The 13,071-nt window shown below is 55.7% G+C and overlaps 4 protein-coding genes across 4 annotated transcripts; 3 read left to right on the plus strand and 1 right to left on the minus strand.

Annotated features, from left to right (window-relative positions):
- Nucleotides 1-3,493: 3,493 nt before the first annotated feature.
- PRP43 (DEAH-box ATP-dependent RNA helicase prp43) lies at nt 3,494-5,810 on the minus strand (the record flags this gene model as incomplete). The annotated part of the gene is made up of 2 exons (XM_066776078.1): nt 3,494-5,488; nt 5,535-5,810. 2 exons carry the CDS (start codon nt 5,808-5,810, stop codon nt 3,494-3,496), a joined length of 2,271 nt encoding a protein of 756 aa, XP_066633959.1.
- Nucleotides 5,811-6,137: 327 nt separating this feature from the next.
- On the plus strand, nt 6,138-8,897 carry SLS55_004623 (uncharacterized protein; the record flags this gene model as incomplete). Its single annotated transcript, XM_066776079.1, has 4 exons — nt 6,138-6,251; nt 6,299-6,902; nt 7,130-8,613; nt 8,721-8,897. The coding sequence occupies 4 exons, from the start codon at nt 6,138-6,140 to the stop codon at nt 8,895-8,897; spliced, it is 2,379 nt and encodes a 792-aa protein (XP_066633960.1).
- Nucleotides 8,898-10,605: 1,708 nt separating this feature from the next.
- SLS55_004624 (uncharacterized protein) lies at nt 10,606-11,529 on the plus strand (the record flags this gene model as incomplete). The annotated part of the gene is made up of 1 exon (XM_066776080.1): nt 10,606-11,529. The coding sequence occupies one exon, from the start codon at nt 10,606-10,608 to the stop codon at nt 11,527-11,529; it is 924 nt and encodes a 307-aa protein (XP_066633961.1).
- A 772-nt stretch (nt 11,530-12,301) lies between these two features.
- On the plus strand, nt 12,302-13,042 carry SLS55_004625 (uncharacterized protein; the record flags this gene model as incomplete). The annotated part of the gene is made up of 1 exon (XM_066776081.1): nt 12,302-13,042. One exon carries the CDS (start codon nt 12,302-12,304, stop codon nt 13,040-13,042), a length of 741 nt encoding a protein of 246 aa, XP_066633962.1.
- Between the last annotated feature and the right edge of the window lie 29 nt (nt 13,043-13,071).

Consider the following 13,071-nt stretch of genomic DNA (forward strand, 5'->3'; position numbering starts at 1 on the left):
ACGCAGAAAAACAGCATGAGACAGCGCTGTGGCACCGTCTGACTCGCGCCTTGGAATCTGCTCGGCGCGATCAGCGAGCTGCAGCCAAGCAGGCAAGCCGGCAGCAGCACGGCACGCGGCCGGAAATGCGGCTCAATTGGCGGCGCACGGAGGTTGGCGCAAACAGGGCAATTAACCTCTAGGTGACGGGCACTCGCGAGCCGCCCGAAAGCATGGCAGCGATACCGCTGGCATTGGCCGGCGCCGCCCAGGCCTGCGGCGTGCCGCGTTCCGGGGCGTCTTCCCCTGCGTTTCCTCATCTCCGCAGAACGCCATGGCATTTTACCCACGCGACGGACTTGTTGCGACGGATTTCTGCTGCGCGCGCGAGAGTTTTGGCTGGGTTCCAGTGCCGCGGCGGACATTTCCTAGCGCCATGCGGCGCTCTCACCGTCTCGCTGATCTGCCGCCCCACCGCTGTTCAGCGCGAACCGGGCGCCTGACAAACAGCCGCCAGCCTCCTGTGACGAAGCTTCTGTCCGCCGCCAGCGCCACTGACAGAAACAGCAACGAAGGAGAAAAAGGAGCTGGACGCCTTTCCTGTCAGGGCCTCACGCCGCCCCACCATGTTCCGATTCTGCAACGGGCCTGCGACCGCGACCGAGACCACGACCGAGACTGCAGCACGCCTGCGACGAGCCTCGAAGAGGCCGATGCCCCACCCATGTCGGTGCGCGCGCCTGTGCTGCACCGCCCTTCCGTCATCGTCCCGACATCAGACAAATCCATCTATCGATCTTCAAGGAAAAACCACAGTACAGCACAGCAGCCCCAGCCCAGCCTCGTCCAATCTCCACCCCAACACTGCTCCCAGACCACGCCGAGATCCAACCCTTCTCTCGCGAGACACCATCACAACTTGGCAGCCCACTTTGTCGGCCGGCGCGGCAGCGGCAGCGCGCTCGCGCGGGCCTATGATCTCAAGGGCGGGCCAAGCCAAGCAACAACTTGTGTTCACGTCCAGTTTCGGCGTGGTTGCGCTAACCCTCACAGCCACACTCTGAGCTTGCTGCTCACCCAACCACCATGCACCATCACACGCATGCATATCCCGTTTCTGCAGCTCAACCTGCCGCCTTGCAGCCTGCTTTTTGCATCCCAGCCGCTTGGCACCATCCTCCTGTATTTCTAACAATATCAAGCCAATGAGAAGCCCGTTTCAAATTGACCAATTATTTGCCACCAAGGGATGGCAGTAGGCAAGAAAAAAAAAAGGAGAAGGGAAGCCATCCAGAAATTACCTGCATCCCGAAGCCGGACGAAGCAACAGTCATGCAGTGAAACCAATGACGTGAACGACTCCTGTAAATAACTTAATCCTTTATGCCGTCTCTCCACCACCACGCCAGGGTCCATCGTATCCAGCGACCCGCTATGTTGGTTGTACAAGTCAAGTTAGCCAGGACCCTTCCTCTGGTTGCGGATCGCCGGGAGAGGCTTGCGTTGCGCGCGCGCACGCGTTGCTCCAGTTCAGGCCGCCCGCACATGTGGGGATACGGTACCTGAGTCAATGTGGAGATAGACAGCGACGAGGGTGGTTGGGCCCTCCCTCTCACCTCCTCCCAAAAAAACTCGTTGCGTTACCGGAAGAAGACCCTGACGAGCGCTGACCGGTGACGACGCTGGCCGTGAAGAAGGAGCGATGATGCGGACCAACATCCGGCCAACATTGCAGATCGGAGCTGACCAGCGTGTTTCAGTGCCGATTTCTTTCGCGGTGAACTGGCCAGTATGTTGCAGAGCGGATATCTCGGAAAGAGTAGTGGTGCGGTTGAGCCAGAGGTTGGTGTCGAGTTGGAGGGAGCTTCCCGAGAACTAACGATCGTTGTTCGAATGTAGGACCATCTTCCTGAACACGTGCTTTTCCTCTTGACTGCAACTAACAATCGTGTTGTATGTACGTACAGCCTCCATCATGTAGCGGGGATACTAGCTCCCGCACACTACAACAACAAACTCCGATAAGCGTGAGCATGAGGTAAGCTTCGCGCGAGGTTCGGTGAGAACCCTGAATGTTCTGCCGACCGGCTACAATGCTACCACTTCCCTTGTCTTCACTGTTTTATCGGCAATGAGAAAAGCTGCCCATTCACCAGCACCCTTTCCCGCACTCAAGCAAAAATACATCCCTTTTCCCGCTTGCAACGATCCCTTCATGTTCCTCTCACCGGCTAGCTATTACGATGTTGATCCTTTCTCTCTATAGCGATGCTCCCGTTGGTCATGGCATCGAACAACACGCATGCGAAGAAGGGGAAGGGGGGATGCATGAGAGAAAGGGAGAGAGCGCATGTACACGAAAGCTGTACATGAAAGTAAAACCAACAACAACAACCAGAAACCAGGCTGTCGCTGAAAGTGCTGTTCCTGAGCCACTACTTACTGTGGTTGGAGCGATCATCATTGCTGGACCAGTCGTTCTCGAGAACAAGAACATGCACAACCGCGATCATTCTTCCTCACAAATCAGCAAACTTGCCTCCTCTCCCCAAAATCCAATCAGGGTGTTCGCCGTCTTAAGGTTAATCATGAACAAGCTTAATTTCCGGCTATTGCCGAAAACTCAGTCACACGTGGCTCTCTACTCGATAAGCTTTTCTTCCGTTATACTTTGCCTCTACCGGCGTCCATGACTCTTCTTCAGACGGCACAGTCCATCGACACGTCCACCACCATACTAGGAGGCCATTCACATTCCAGCGTCTCCAAGCCCTGCCAAGGGATCCTGGGAGGAAGGAGGGGAGTGGAAGCACATACCCGGACGTAAGATACAATTGTCAAATTCGCACCAACATAACAGGTTGGAATTTTCATCATGACCTACGTATATGCGACACGCGCCTCCGGTGGGTGTGATTAGAAGTTTTCGCACAGGTACGTACGATGCCGAGCAGGTCACGGTATGCAATTTCACCCATTCAATTTTTTTTTTCATCATCATCATCAGCGGATGCAGAAATCCCTTGGTTTCAGCTACCTGATCAACAGCGTCTGTTGACTGCTGTGGTGGTTGCTATAGATTCTATGATTCCAAGCCCTTCCATAAGCTTCTTCTCCGCCTCTAAGAAGAGAAAGAGAGAGAGAGAAAGCTCGGCTTGATTTGAGAGTCCACCCCTCATTTCACGCGCCCCATTTGTGAAGCCCAACTACGTAGGCCAATCTTTGACAGGTCCAAGATCCCGGTCTTGGGAGTAGTAACAAATCCTTTTTCCCATCCAGCTTTGTTATTCGGTTTTTTGCCCCTCTTTAAGCGCCGAGTTGGAAAACAAAAAATTGCACCTATGGCTTGGAAGGGAGGCGCCATTCTCTCTATTTCCCCGCTCCGTAGGAAACCCATCCTGCGCCGCGCTGGGGGAAAAAAAAAGAAGAAACAACCAAAATGACAATGGCCACCGGTTATACAAGTATCAGCGAGAAAAGAGGCGGTTGCCTCCTTCTCTATTGCACACTAACTTCAGCGCTTGCCCTTGATGTTCTCCCTGCGCCTCATCTTGTCGACGGTGCGCTGCAGAGCCATCCTGATATCACCCTTCTTGAAACCGGCGAGATCGTAGTAGGTGGGCGCGATGTCCAGGAGCCACTCGGGCTTGACCGACGTAACAGTGCGGATGTAGTTCTTGGTGGTCAGGACGAATTCGTTGTAGACGACCCACTCGCTGTCGTGGCCGAGGACGGTGGACGGGTGGAGCAGCACGTTCTGCTCGTCCTTGACGGTGATGTATGTCTTGCCCGTGCCGTCCCTCTTGGCGACCTGCATGAAGAAGCCGCTGACAAGAGCGCGGCGGATATTTTCGTAGTACTTCTTGTCCTCGAATGGGGTGGACATGAGCGAGATATCGTTGCGCTCCATGATGCGACGGAGCTGCAGACGGACGTTGTCGGCTTGCTGAAGAGCACGGTAAGATAGGAAGTGGTCGTGGCACCACTGTTTGGCGTTCGCCTGGGCGTCGTCGGACTTGAAAGCGTGGTAGACGTTCAGCATCGTCAGCTGGTCGCCGTCGGGATGAGCAAAGAGATCCTTCATTTCATCGGCTCTCTTGCGGGCACTGGCCGGACGGACGAAGATCTGGGGAACGGAGAGGAGAGCAACGAGGGAGAGAATCTCGTTGGAGCAGAAGAACTCAGGCGAGGAGATGAGCATGACGGCGAGAGCGGGGTCAAGAGGGAAGTCGGACGCCAGGCGACCAAGCGTAGTAAGTTCACCCTCATCGTCGAGACAAGCTAGGTAGTTCAACTCCTCCAAGGCGCGCATTAGAGTCTCGGGCGCAGGAGGATCCATGAGATCAAAGTGCACCAGGTCCTCAATGCCAAGCTTCTTCAGCTCCAAGACAGTGGCTGACAAGTTGGAGCGCAGAATCTCGGGGTAAGTCTGCTCAATAAGCTCAGACTTGAAGGCCTTCTCGGTGTACAGACGGAAGCACTTTCCAGGCCTGGTACGACCGGCACGACCGGCACGCTGCTGGGCAGAAGCCTTGGAGATAGGAGACACCAGAAGAGACTCGACACGAATACGAGGGTTGTAGACCTTCTGCTTGCTGAATCCAGGGTCAACGACGTACACGATACCGTCAATAGTAAGCGAGGTTTCGGCAATGTTGGTCGAGACAATGACCTTGCGACCGGGACGTCCACCCGCAGTGCGCGGCGGGGGAGCGGGCTCGAAGATCTTCTGCTGCTGGTGCGGAGGCAGAGTACCGTACAGCGGGTAGACCTTGAGGGGACCGGCATCGGCCTCGCGAGTCATCTCGTCCGCCTCCAGACTAATCTTCCTGCAGGCATCTTCAATCTCCTCCTCACCAGTCAAGAACAGGAGGATGTCGCCGTCAGGCTCGGTAGCGTGGATCTGGAGGACAGTGCGCAGAGCAGCCTCGACGTAATCGCGCTCAGGCTCAGGAGTATAGAAGATCTCGACCGGATGAGTACGACCCGGGACGGCAAGCAGAGGTGCGTCGTTGAAGTAGCGCTGAAACTTCTGTGCATCCAGGGTGGCGGACATGATAACCAGCTTCAAATCGGGCCTGCGCCCAACGACCTCCTTCAGCAAACCCATCAGGATATCGGTAGCCAGAGTACGTTCGTGGGCCTCGTCGAGAATGATGGTGCTGTACCGGGACAGGTTGTGGTCATTCATGGCCTCGCGCAGCAGCATACCATCCGTCATGTACTTCATGATGGTCTTGTGCGACGTGCGGTCCTCGAAACGAATGCTGTAACCAACCTCCTCGCCCAAGGTGACATCCATCTCGTCGGCGACACGCTGGGCGACGGACATGGCGGCGACACGACGGGGCTGGGTACAGGCGACCATCTTGGCCTGCGACTGGGGAAGATCGTCGAAGAGGACGAACTGCGGAATCTGGGTGGTCTTTCCGGAACCGGTCTCACCGACGAAGACGAGGATCTGGGTGCTCTGGTACATCTGCAGGAACTCATCTCTGGGTAAGGTTAGCTAGCACGCGCAGAGGAGAGCGGGAAACTTGCCTCTGGGCGTGGACGGGCAGATCGCGGCGGGTCCTCAGGATGTCGAAGTACTTCTTGGACAGCGGCTGCCCGGTGAAAGGGTTGTTGGGGCCATCCTCAGCCTTCTGGGCGTCCTCGCAAGTGGTCTTGTGGCGACGGAACTTGGACAGGGCAGAGCCGTTGGCGGAGCCGTTGGAGCCGTCGGCCTCGTACATGTGGGCGAGGTAGGGATTGGCCTTGGGGTCCATTTCGGCGGCGGTCTTCTGGCGCTTGGCGCGGCTCTCAGCGCCGTCGGGTCTGCGGTCAGCCATGGTCGCGCGGGGCGTGCAGCGGGAGGAATGCGAGGGGGAGACCGTGTCCTGGCTGCGCTCGGCGATGGTGTTTGGACTTTTGCCGCAAAATAAATCGCGGGCCGCGATTATGTCAGCGGCTCACCGCCCGCGCACGGGCGGCAAATCGCGCTTTCCCGCGCCGCGCGGTGGGTTTGGCCGCGACCGCGGACCCTCGAAATTTTGGCCTCAGAGTTGCGCGCTGCACTGATTCTTCCAGGGCCAGCCCGCGCTGAGCTCGTTGCTGCCGTTTTCCCGCTTGGTCGCCGTCGCACCAGCCGTGCGACCCGTCTGCCCCGCATCACTCCCATGGACTCGCCCGCCAGCATGGAGGACACGCCCATCTTCTACGTCGGCCACCATGAGACCCGCCGCAGCCATCCCGTGACGGAGCTGCTGCTGCATCAGGCCCAGGACCTCGGCGTGCGTCCACTCTCCCCCAAGCCACCACCCTCAGCTGACCCGCGCAGTATGATATGCTCACGGCCCCCATCACCAACGAGCATTTCCACAACCGCGTTCTGAAACTTCTCTCCGAGCACTTCGCTCAGTTGGAGGCCCAGTCCGCGGATCATCTTCCGCTGCCGCTGATCGCCCCTCTCACGCCGGATGACACTATCCTAACCCCCGGCGACACTATTTCCCAGCTGCTCGCTCTCTCCAGCCCGTGGATTGACCTTGCTTCGCCTGATCCTGTCATTGCTCATGTATCCCGTCAGGCCTTTACTCAGGAAGTCGCTTATGCCTCCTTCTGCGGTGTTGGCAACATCATCGTCCAGGGCCCCAAACTGCACCATGGCGACCTTGAAGGCACCGGCGTCTCTCAATTTGCGCGTTCCATCCTGGAAGCCCTGGCTGTTGGTCCTTATATCAACATTGTGATCCTGCAGCCCATGGTTGATGACCCCAATGCGGACTTGAATGATGAGATGGGGCATCTCGCTCCCTTCGCGCGCGAAAAGTACATGAAGGCGTCAAGCTCCAAGCAAAATGCGGAAGTTGACCTTTTCGGCACCTGGGACGCGTGGAATCTTATCAGAACTGTATGTAAATACAACTCGAGGCTGTCCGTAGGTAAGAAATTAAACCATTTACTTCATTCTCTCCCGTGCTTTCCTGCCATTTCAATGACACCTGTCTTTGGGTTCTTGGAAATGCAGTACACCCTCCACATGAGGGTTTCCATGAGTTGCTGCTGATACGCTCTATGTAAATAGCGTTGACTTTGCCTCGTCAACTTCCTCCCATTTCTGTCCAGTCCCGGTGGTTCTCTGAACCCCTGCGCCTTCTATCCATCCCAGGTTCCGTCTTCCTTAAGAACAAGAGGAGCTATAACGTTCTGTCTACTGCTCACCAGGCTCTCCTTACCCGCTATACCCGCCTCCGCAACACGCCGTGGTTGTTACTCTCGGACATTGGTCCCATTCCTGGCGTTGATGACAATGAGACCATCATGACCATGTCAAACGGGCTACTCTCCCCAGAAGCTGGCTCGTTCACGCCTGGATTCAGCGCTACGCCCGAACCCACTCCTGCTGAAGCCGCCAAGGTGCCGGCTGGCAAACAAAAGCAACAGGCAGATCCCACTCCCCATCTCAGCTATATCCGCCACCTTCAAAAGAACCAGCCGCCCAAGACGCAGATCGAGCGTTTCGGCTCTGGATACCAGGATTTCCTTCAATCTCCACTACAGCCTCTGGCCGACAATCTTGAGAGCATTACTTACGAGGTGTTTGAGAAGGATCCGGTCAAGTACGAATGGTATGAGCGTGCTGTCGAACAAGCGCTGCTGGACTGGGCCGCGCAGAACAAGCAAGGCTCCGGTCCAGATGGCAAGGTTGTCGTTGCCGTCGCAGGAGCTGGTCGCGGCCCGCTTGTGACGCGCTCGCTCAATGCCTCGCGCAACTCCGGCGTGAAGATCGATATGTGGGCAGTGGAGAAAAACCCCAACGCATACGTACTGTTGCAGCGTCACAACCGAGACTCTTGGGCCGGTCAAGTCACAGTCGTCAAGTCCGACATGCGGTCCTGGAAAGGTCCGCACCGCCCCGACAACTCTCATGGCCACGTCGACATCTTGGTCTCCGAGCTGCTCGGCTCATTCGCCGACAACGAACTGTCGCCAGAGTGCCTGGATGGCGTGCAGCACGTCCTCAACCCTACCCATGGAATTAGCATTCCCGCCAGCTACACGGCGCATCTCACCCCCCTCTCCGCACCCAAGCTCCACGCCGACGTCCAAAACCGCACGCTCTCCGACCCCACCACCCCCGAGACACCTCACGTCGTTATGCTCCACCAAGTCGACTACCTCTCCACCCTCCCCGCCACGCCAGCCACCAGCGCCCCCGCCTCCCCAGTCACCGGCAGCTACGCCGCAGCAGCCAAGAGCGGCGCGGCGGCCGCCGGCAAAGGGTCGTGGGAAACCACGGCCTTGACGGCCGACGTCCAGCTCGTGTGGGAGTTTACGCACCCGCTCCCGAACGCGGTGCTGGCGCAAGCGCGGCTGCGCGAGGGCGGCAGCGCGGCGGGCGGCGCGGGCGGCGCGACGGGCGGCGACGGCGCCAACGAGCACAACGCGCGCTTCGCGCGCATGGCGTTCCGCTGCGCCAAGCGCGGCGTGTGCCACGGCCTCGGCGGCTACTTCGAGACGGTCCTGTACATGTACGAGGGCGAGGGCGAGGGCCGGTGGGGCCGCAAGATCGAGCTGAGCACGAATCCGAACACGATCGATGAGAAGAGTCGGGATATGATTAGTTGGTTCCCGATTTATTTCCCGTTGAAGGTATGGTTTGGCCGTTTTTCTTTGTCTCTTTTATCGCCTTCTTTATCCTTTGTGTGAGCATTGTTCTGGCTTGTCTTGGTTTGCTAATGATTACTCGTGCGTTTTAGGAACCTATTTACGTTCCCGACGACTCGGAGATCGCGGTCAGCATGTGGCGGCAGACGGATGACCGGAAGGTCTGGTACGAGTGGCTGGTTGAGGCGTTCGTGGACGTTGGCGGCAAGAAGTTGAGGGTTGCGGTGTCGGACCTGCATTCGAGCAAGAAGAATGGCTGTCTGATGTAAGGGAAAGCGTGGAGAACCACGGCAAAGGAAAGGTGGGACATATGGCTTCCGAAAGAGAGGGAAATGGAAAAGGACTGGAAAAAGAAAAGGTTGGTATCTGAGACTATGAAATTATCGGTTATTGTTTCGTTTTTTCTTGGATGAAAGTTTGGTCTTGGACTTTCCATTACGGAGAAAAGAGCTGATGTAATGCGGAGATACCTACAGCATTTGGCAACGCATGTTCGGGTCGACTTTTGATTTTGTGTCGAAGTCTCTCGTTGGTATAGTACATACTATCTTTGATCTGCTTCTTCCTCCCGAAAGAGGTGATACCGAGCAAGTGTTGAGCGGTACAGGGTCGTGATGTTTTGGGTTGAGGAAAATGTTGTCAGCATAGCAACCGGATGACGTGGAACCACAGACTAAACAGAGGAAAGGGAAGACTCCCCTGAACTCCAGAAAGCGTCAAAGAACCGATTTAGACCCACCCTCACCCGTTTCAATCTCTCTCCACCGGCGTCAACTTATGCACAGCAATCATATCCTCCTCGCCCAACCCCTGCTCATTCGCCTCTTGATAAAGCTTCTCAAGCAACTCGACAAGTGGGCTATTTTTGGCTGACTTGGAGTGACACGGAATCTTGCTGACGTCATCCGGTATGACTAACAATACTTATTTTTGCGTACAGTGATTGGCAAAAAAAGATCTCCGACCATTGGTGCGCTCACATCTTTGCAAGCGTCATGAAGATCCGGTCTCCATGTTCCATGTTTGTTTGTATGAACATAGATGAAACAGCCGATTTTCTCGCCAATGGAAGTGTACAATGGCAACTATATTTGCTTATACCATCTCTTTCCAGGTGGTCAGCCATTTTTCCCTACCGTAGTGTTTCGATGATTGGACATGCATGGAAAGTTTGTAGGAGTCTTCTTCTTAACAAGAAGAAGGGCACCTGAACCAAGGCTGCGAAGCAGTCAATTGTTGATCTTCTCTTATCCAGGATAAAAATCATTGTAGTCCGGCTCTCCAAGAGGGAAAAATCTCCGTTAAGGGAAATGATTTTGATCGGCAGGCCCTGCTCGGGTTGTTTGCTTCATGTAGATCGATTAGGTATAACGTAGTTTGCTACCAAGTGGTATATAGCACAACCAGCAGCCTTCACTAATCGATCGTCCTGCTTTACCATCAGGTTTTAACGAAAGTTACGTGAATTATCGAGGTTCATCAATGCACAAGGCTGATAAAACACATTTTCCCTGAGGCGATGCAAAGTTTCTTTCAACATGTCCCAAGGTTCGTCTCGCTCAACTGACCTGTAGAACCATGGGTTTCAACATTTGGTTGCCATGTGGCATTGGACCCTTGGACCCCTACCGAAAACTCTGCGTTCGCACCCCAAGTATTGCCGCTCACACCTCTTCATTGTAACCTCCGCTCGATCGCCACAACTCTTCCATGCTTCAGCGACATGGAACCCCATGTGTTTGGACCTGCGTTATATATGCTTTAACACCTGATGTACCATATCGTTTTTTATATACACCTGAAAGTGCTCCTCCTATATTAACCTGGCCATCTCTACGGAGAGAGACTTCTTCCCCACCATCCAGTGGCATATTCACCCAGGAAAACACCTACTCGTCTGTTTCCCGCTCGTTCCGCTACATCAACTCGTAACGCCGAACTCCAAGCAAACCAAAGCCCAAGCAAACCAAAGCCAGCATGTCTGCAAAGACCATTTCAGGTCTCAACTTGGCGCACCTTGCTTCCCCAACAATCACCCTTGAGGTCGGGCCGGGCAAGTTTCCCATCCGCGTCCCCAAGCTGCTGCTCACGGAAGCCAGCCCCTTCTTCGACAATGCGTTGAACGGAAAGTTCATGGAGGCTTGGACCAACATCCTGCCCTTCCCAACCGACGAGCCGGACGTCGTGTTCCGCATGGTCAAGTGGATCATCACGGGGGAGCTCGACAGCCGCAACGACGTCAACGACAGCTGGGAGGGGCAGGAGGAGGAGTGCGACGAATACTACGAAGAGTGCCCCAATAACGACATCAGCTGCGTGTTCGACGACGCCGACACGTCCTCAGACGACCACACCGACTCCTCCGCAGAGGAGGAGGAGGAACCCAACAACAGCCCCGCCCCCCTTCCCGCCACCGGCGCCAACGCGCTCTTCAGGCTCTGGTGCCTCGCCGAGCGCCTGCTGATGCCCGGCCTGCAAGACGCCGTCGCGCAGACGCTCGTCGCGTCCGTCGTGCGGAACGCCTACACGGGCCTCGGCCCGGTGCCGAACCCCCCTACGCTGGCCTTCGTGTACGACAACAGCGCCGAGCAGTCGCGCATCCGCGCGCTCGCGATCGACGTGGCCGTCGTGACGTGGGAGACGGCCGCGCTGAAGGACCTGTCGGCGGGGCTACCGGTGGAGATCGTGACTGATTTGTTCGTCGCCGCGACCAAGTACTGGCGGGGGGAGACGGTGAGCCATGGAGGGAAGCATGTATTGTTCTTCGAGGGCGCGGTGCATGCGTATGATGTCGAGGGCAAGTCGAGGGAGGAGCTGGAAACGCCGGCGCTGACGGCGCCGGTGTGCTGCCATCCTAAGAGGCTTTGCCGTGGGTGCGGTTTCTGCGATGAGTGGTTATGAGTGGTGGATGACTGAAGAGTCGGAAGCTGGCTTGGAGGGTCTGAGAAGCATTTTTCTTTGTGTTGTGTTTCATCATAGAAATCAGATGTAGGAAATGTTCGAAAATAAAATAAAATAAAAAAAACCAGAAATACCGATAAGATCACTTCCCCAACTTGACCTGCCAGTGAAGTGCCTCTTGAAAATACTCTGATCATTGATGACATGTCTCTCCGCCCGCGCTGAAGAAATGCTGTTTTACAGTTGGGCACTACTGTAAGACGTTTCACGGTCTTTCACCTCAATCCGGCAATAGCTACTACTGTTATCTCCCCGGCCCTTGCTCGAGTAAGATAGCAAATAGGCAAAGACTAGCAAATAGATACAGGTAGCCGCGTTTGTTTATTTGCTTTGCTTTGGTGGCGACCCGATCTTGGTTCCATTGTTCCATCGAAGCAAGCAAACATCTTCAAGTGGCTATATATTAACTGTCATATTCTTAGGCGTCAAGATGCTCCAAAATATACAATAATACTATACATCCCCACAACCTCTCCTCGCCATAGGCATGGCAGTCATGACCAAGAATGAAATGCCTGGAACCCCAATCTTGGTCATGACTGCCTGGAATCCTAAGTGTTCATACAATTCCATTAACAACGCCAATCACAATGTCATTGTTTATATACACCTGCAAGGATTTCATCCTATATATATACAGTCCACACCACGAGGAAACTTTCTCCCTACCCTTTCCACTACTCTTCAGTGCTCACCGAGGAACTTAGCCAACATGGCTCCAATCCCTTACCAGCAACTGACCAGCCCGATGGCTACCATCGAAGTCGGGACTGGAGAAGACAAAGTCGTCTTCCATGTCCACAAAGAGATACTTACCCGAAACAGTCCCTTCTTTGACAATGCCTTGAACGGGGGCTTTATGGAGGCCAGGCTCGGCCTCGTACCTCTTCCCGACGATGACCCGGACATCGTCTACCGCATGATCAACTGGCTGTACACCCACGAGGTGGATGACCGGAACGATGTGCGCGAGCCGATGGCCAGCTCCACCCCCAAGGACGACAGCGGCAGCGAGACCAACGAAGAGAATGACTCTTATGGATCACGCGCTGAGGAAGAAGAAGATGCCCAACCCGCTGCTGCCAGCGCCTCCGCCGGCCCCAACGCCCTTTTCAAGCTCTGGATCATGGCGGACAAGTTCATGATGCCAGAGCTGATGGAGGCCGTGACGCAGCAGCTTCTCGCCTTCCTTAGGACCCAGCAACTCTACGCCCTCCTCGGGACCGAGAGCCCGGTCAACTGCGACCCGGTTCCAAGCGTCGACACGCTCCAGTACGTGTACGACAACACCATGGAGTCGGCCTCGCTGCGGGACCTGGCCATCCTCATTGCCGTCATGACGTGGAAGATGGGGTCCTGGAGTGAGGAGTACCGCAAGGACATGCTGGAGACGCTGACGCCGGAGGTCTGGCAGGCGTTGCTGATGGCGAGCCTGGACGCCGGCCGGCGTTAAGTACGACTGATTGCAGCCAAGACAACGTT

Source organism: Diplodia seriata (assembly GCF_021436955.1).
Source record: "Diplodia seriata strain FDS-637 chromosome Unknown scaffold_4, whole genome shotgun sequence".
Taxonomy (NCBI): domain Eukaryota; kingdom Fungi; phylum Ascomycota; class Dothideomycetes; order Botryosphaeriales; family Botryosphaeriaceae; genus Diplodia; species Diplodia seriata.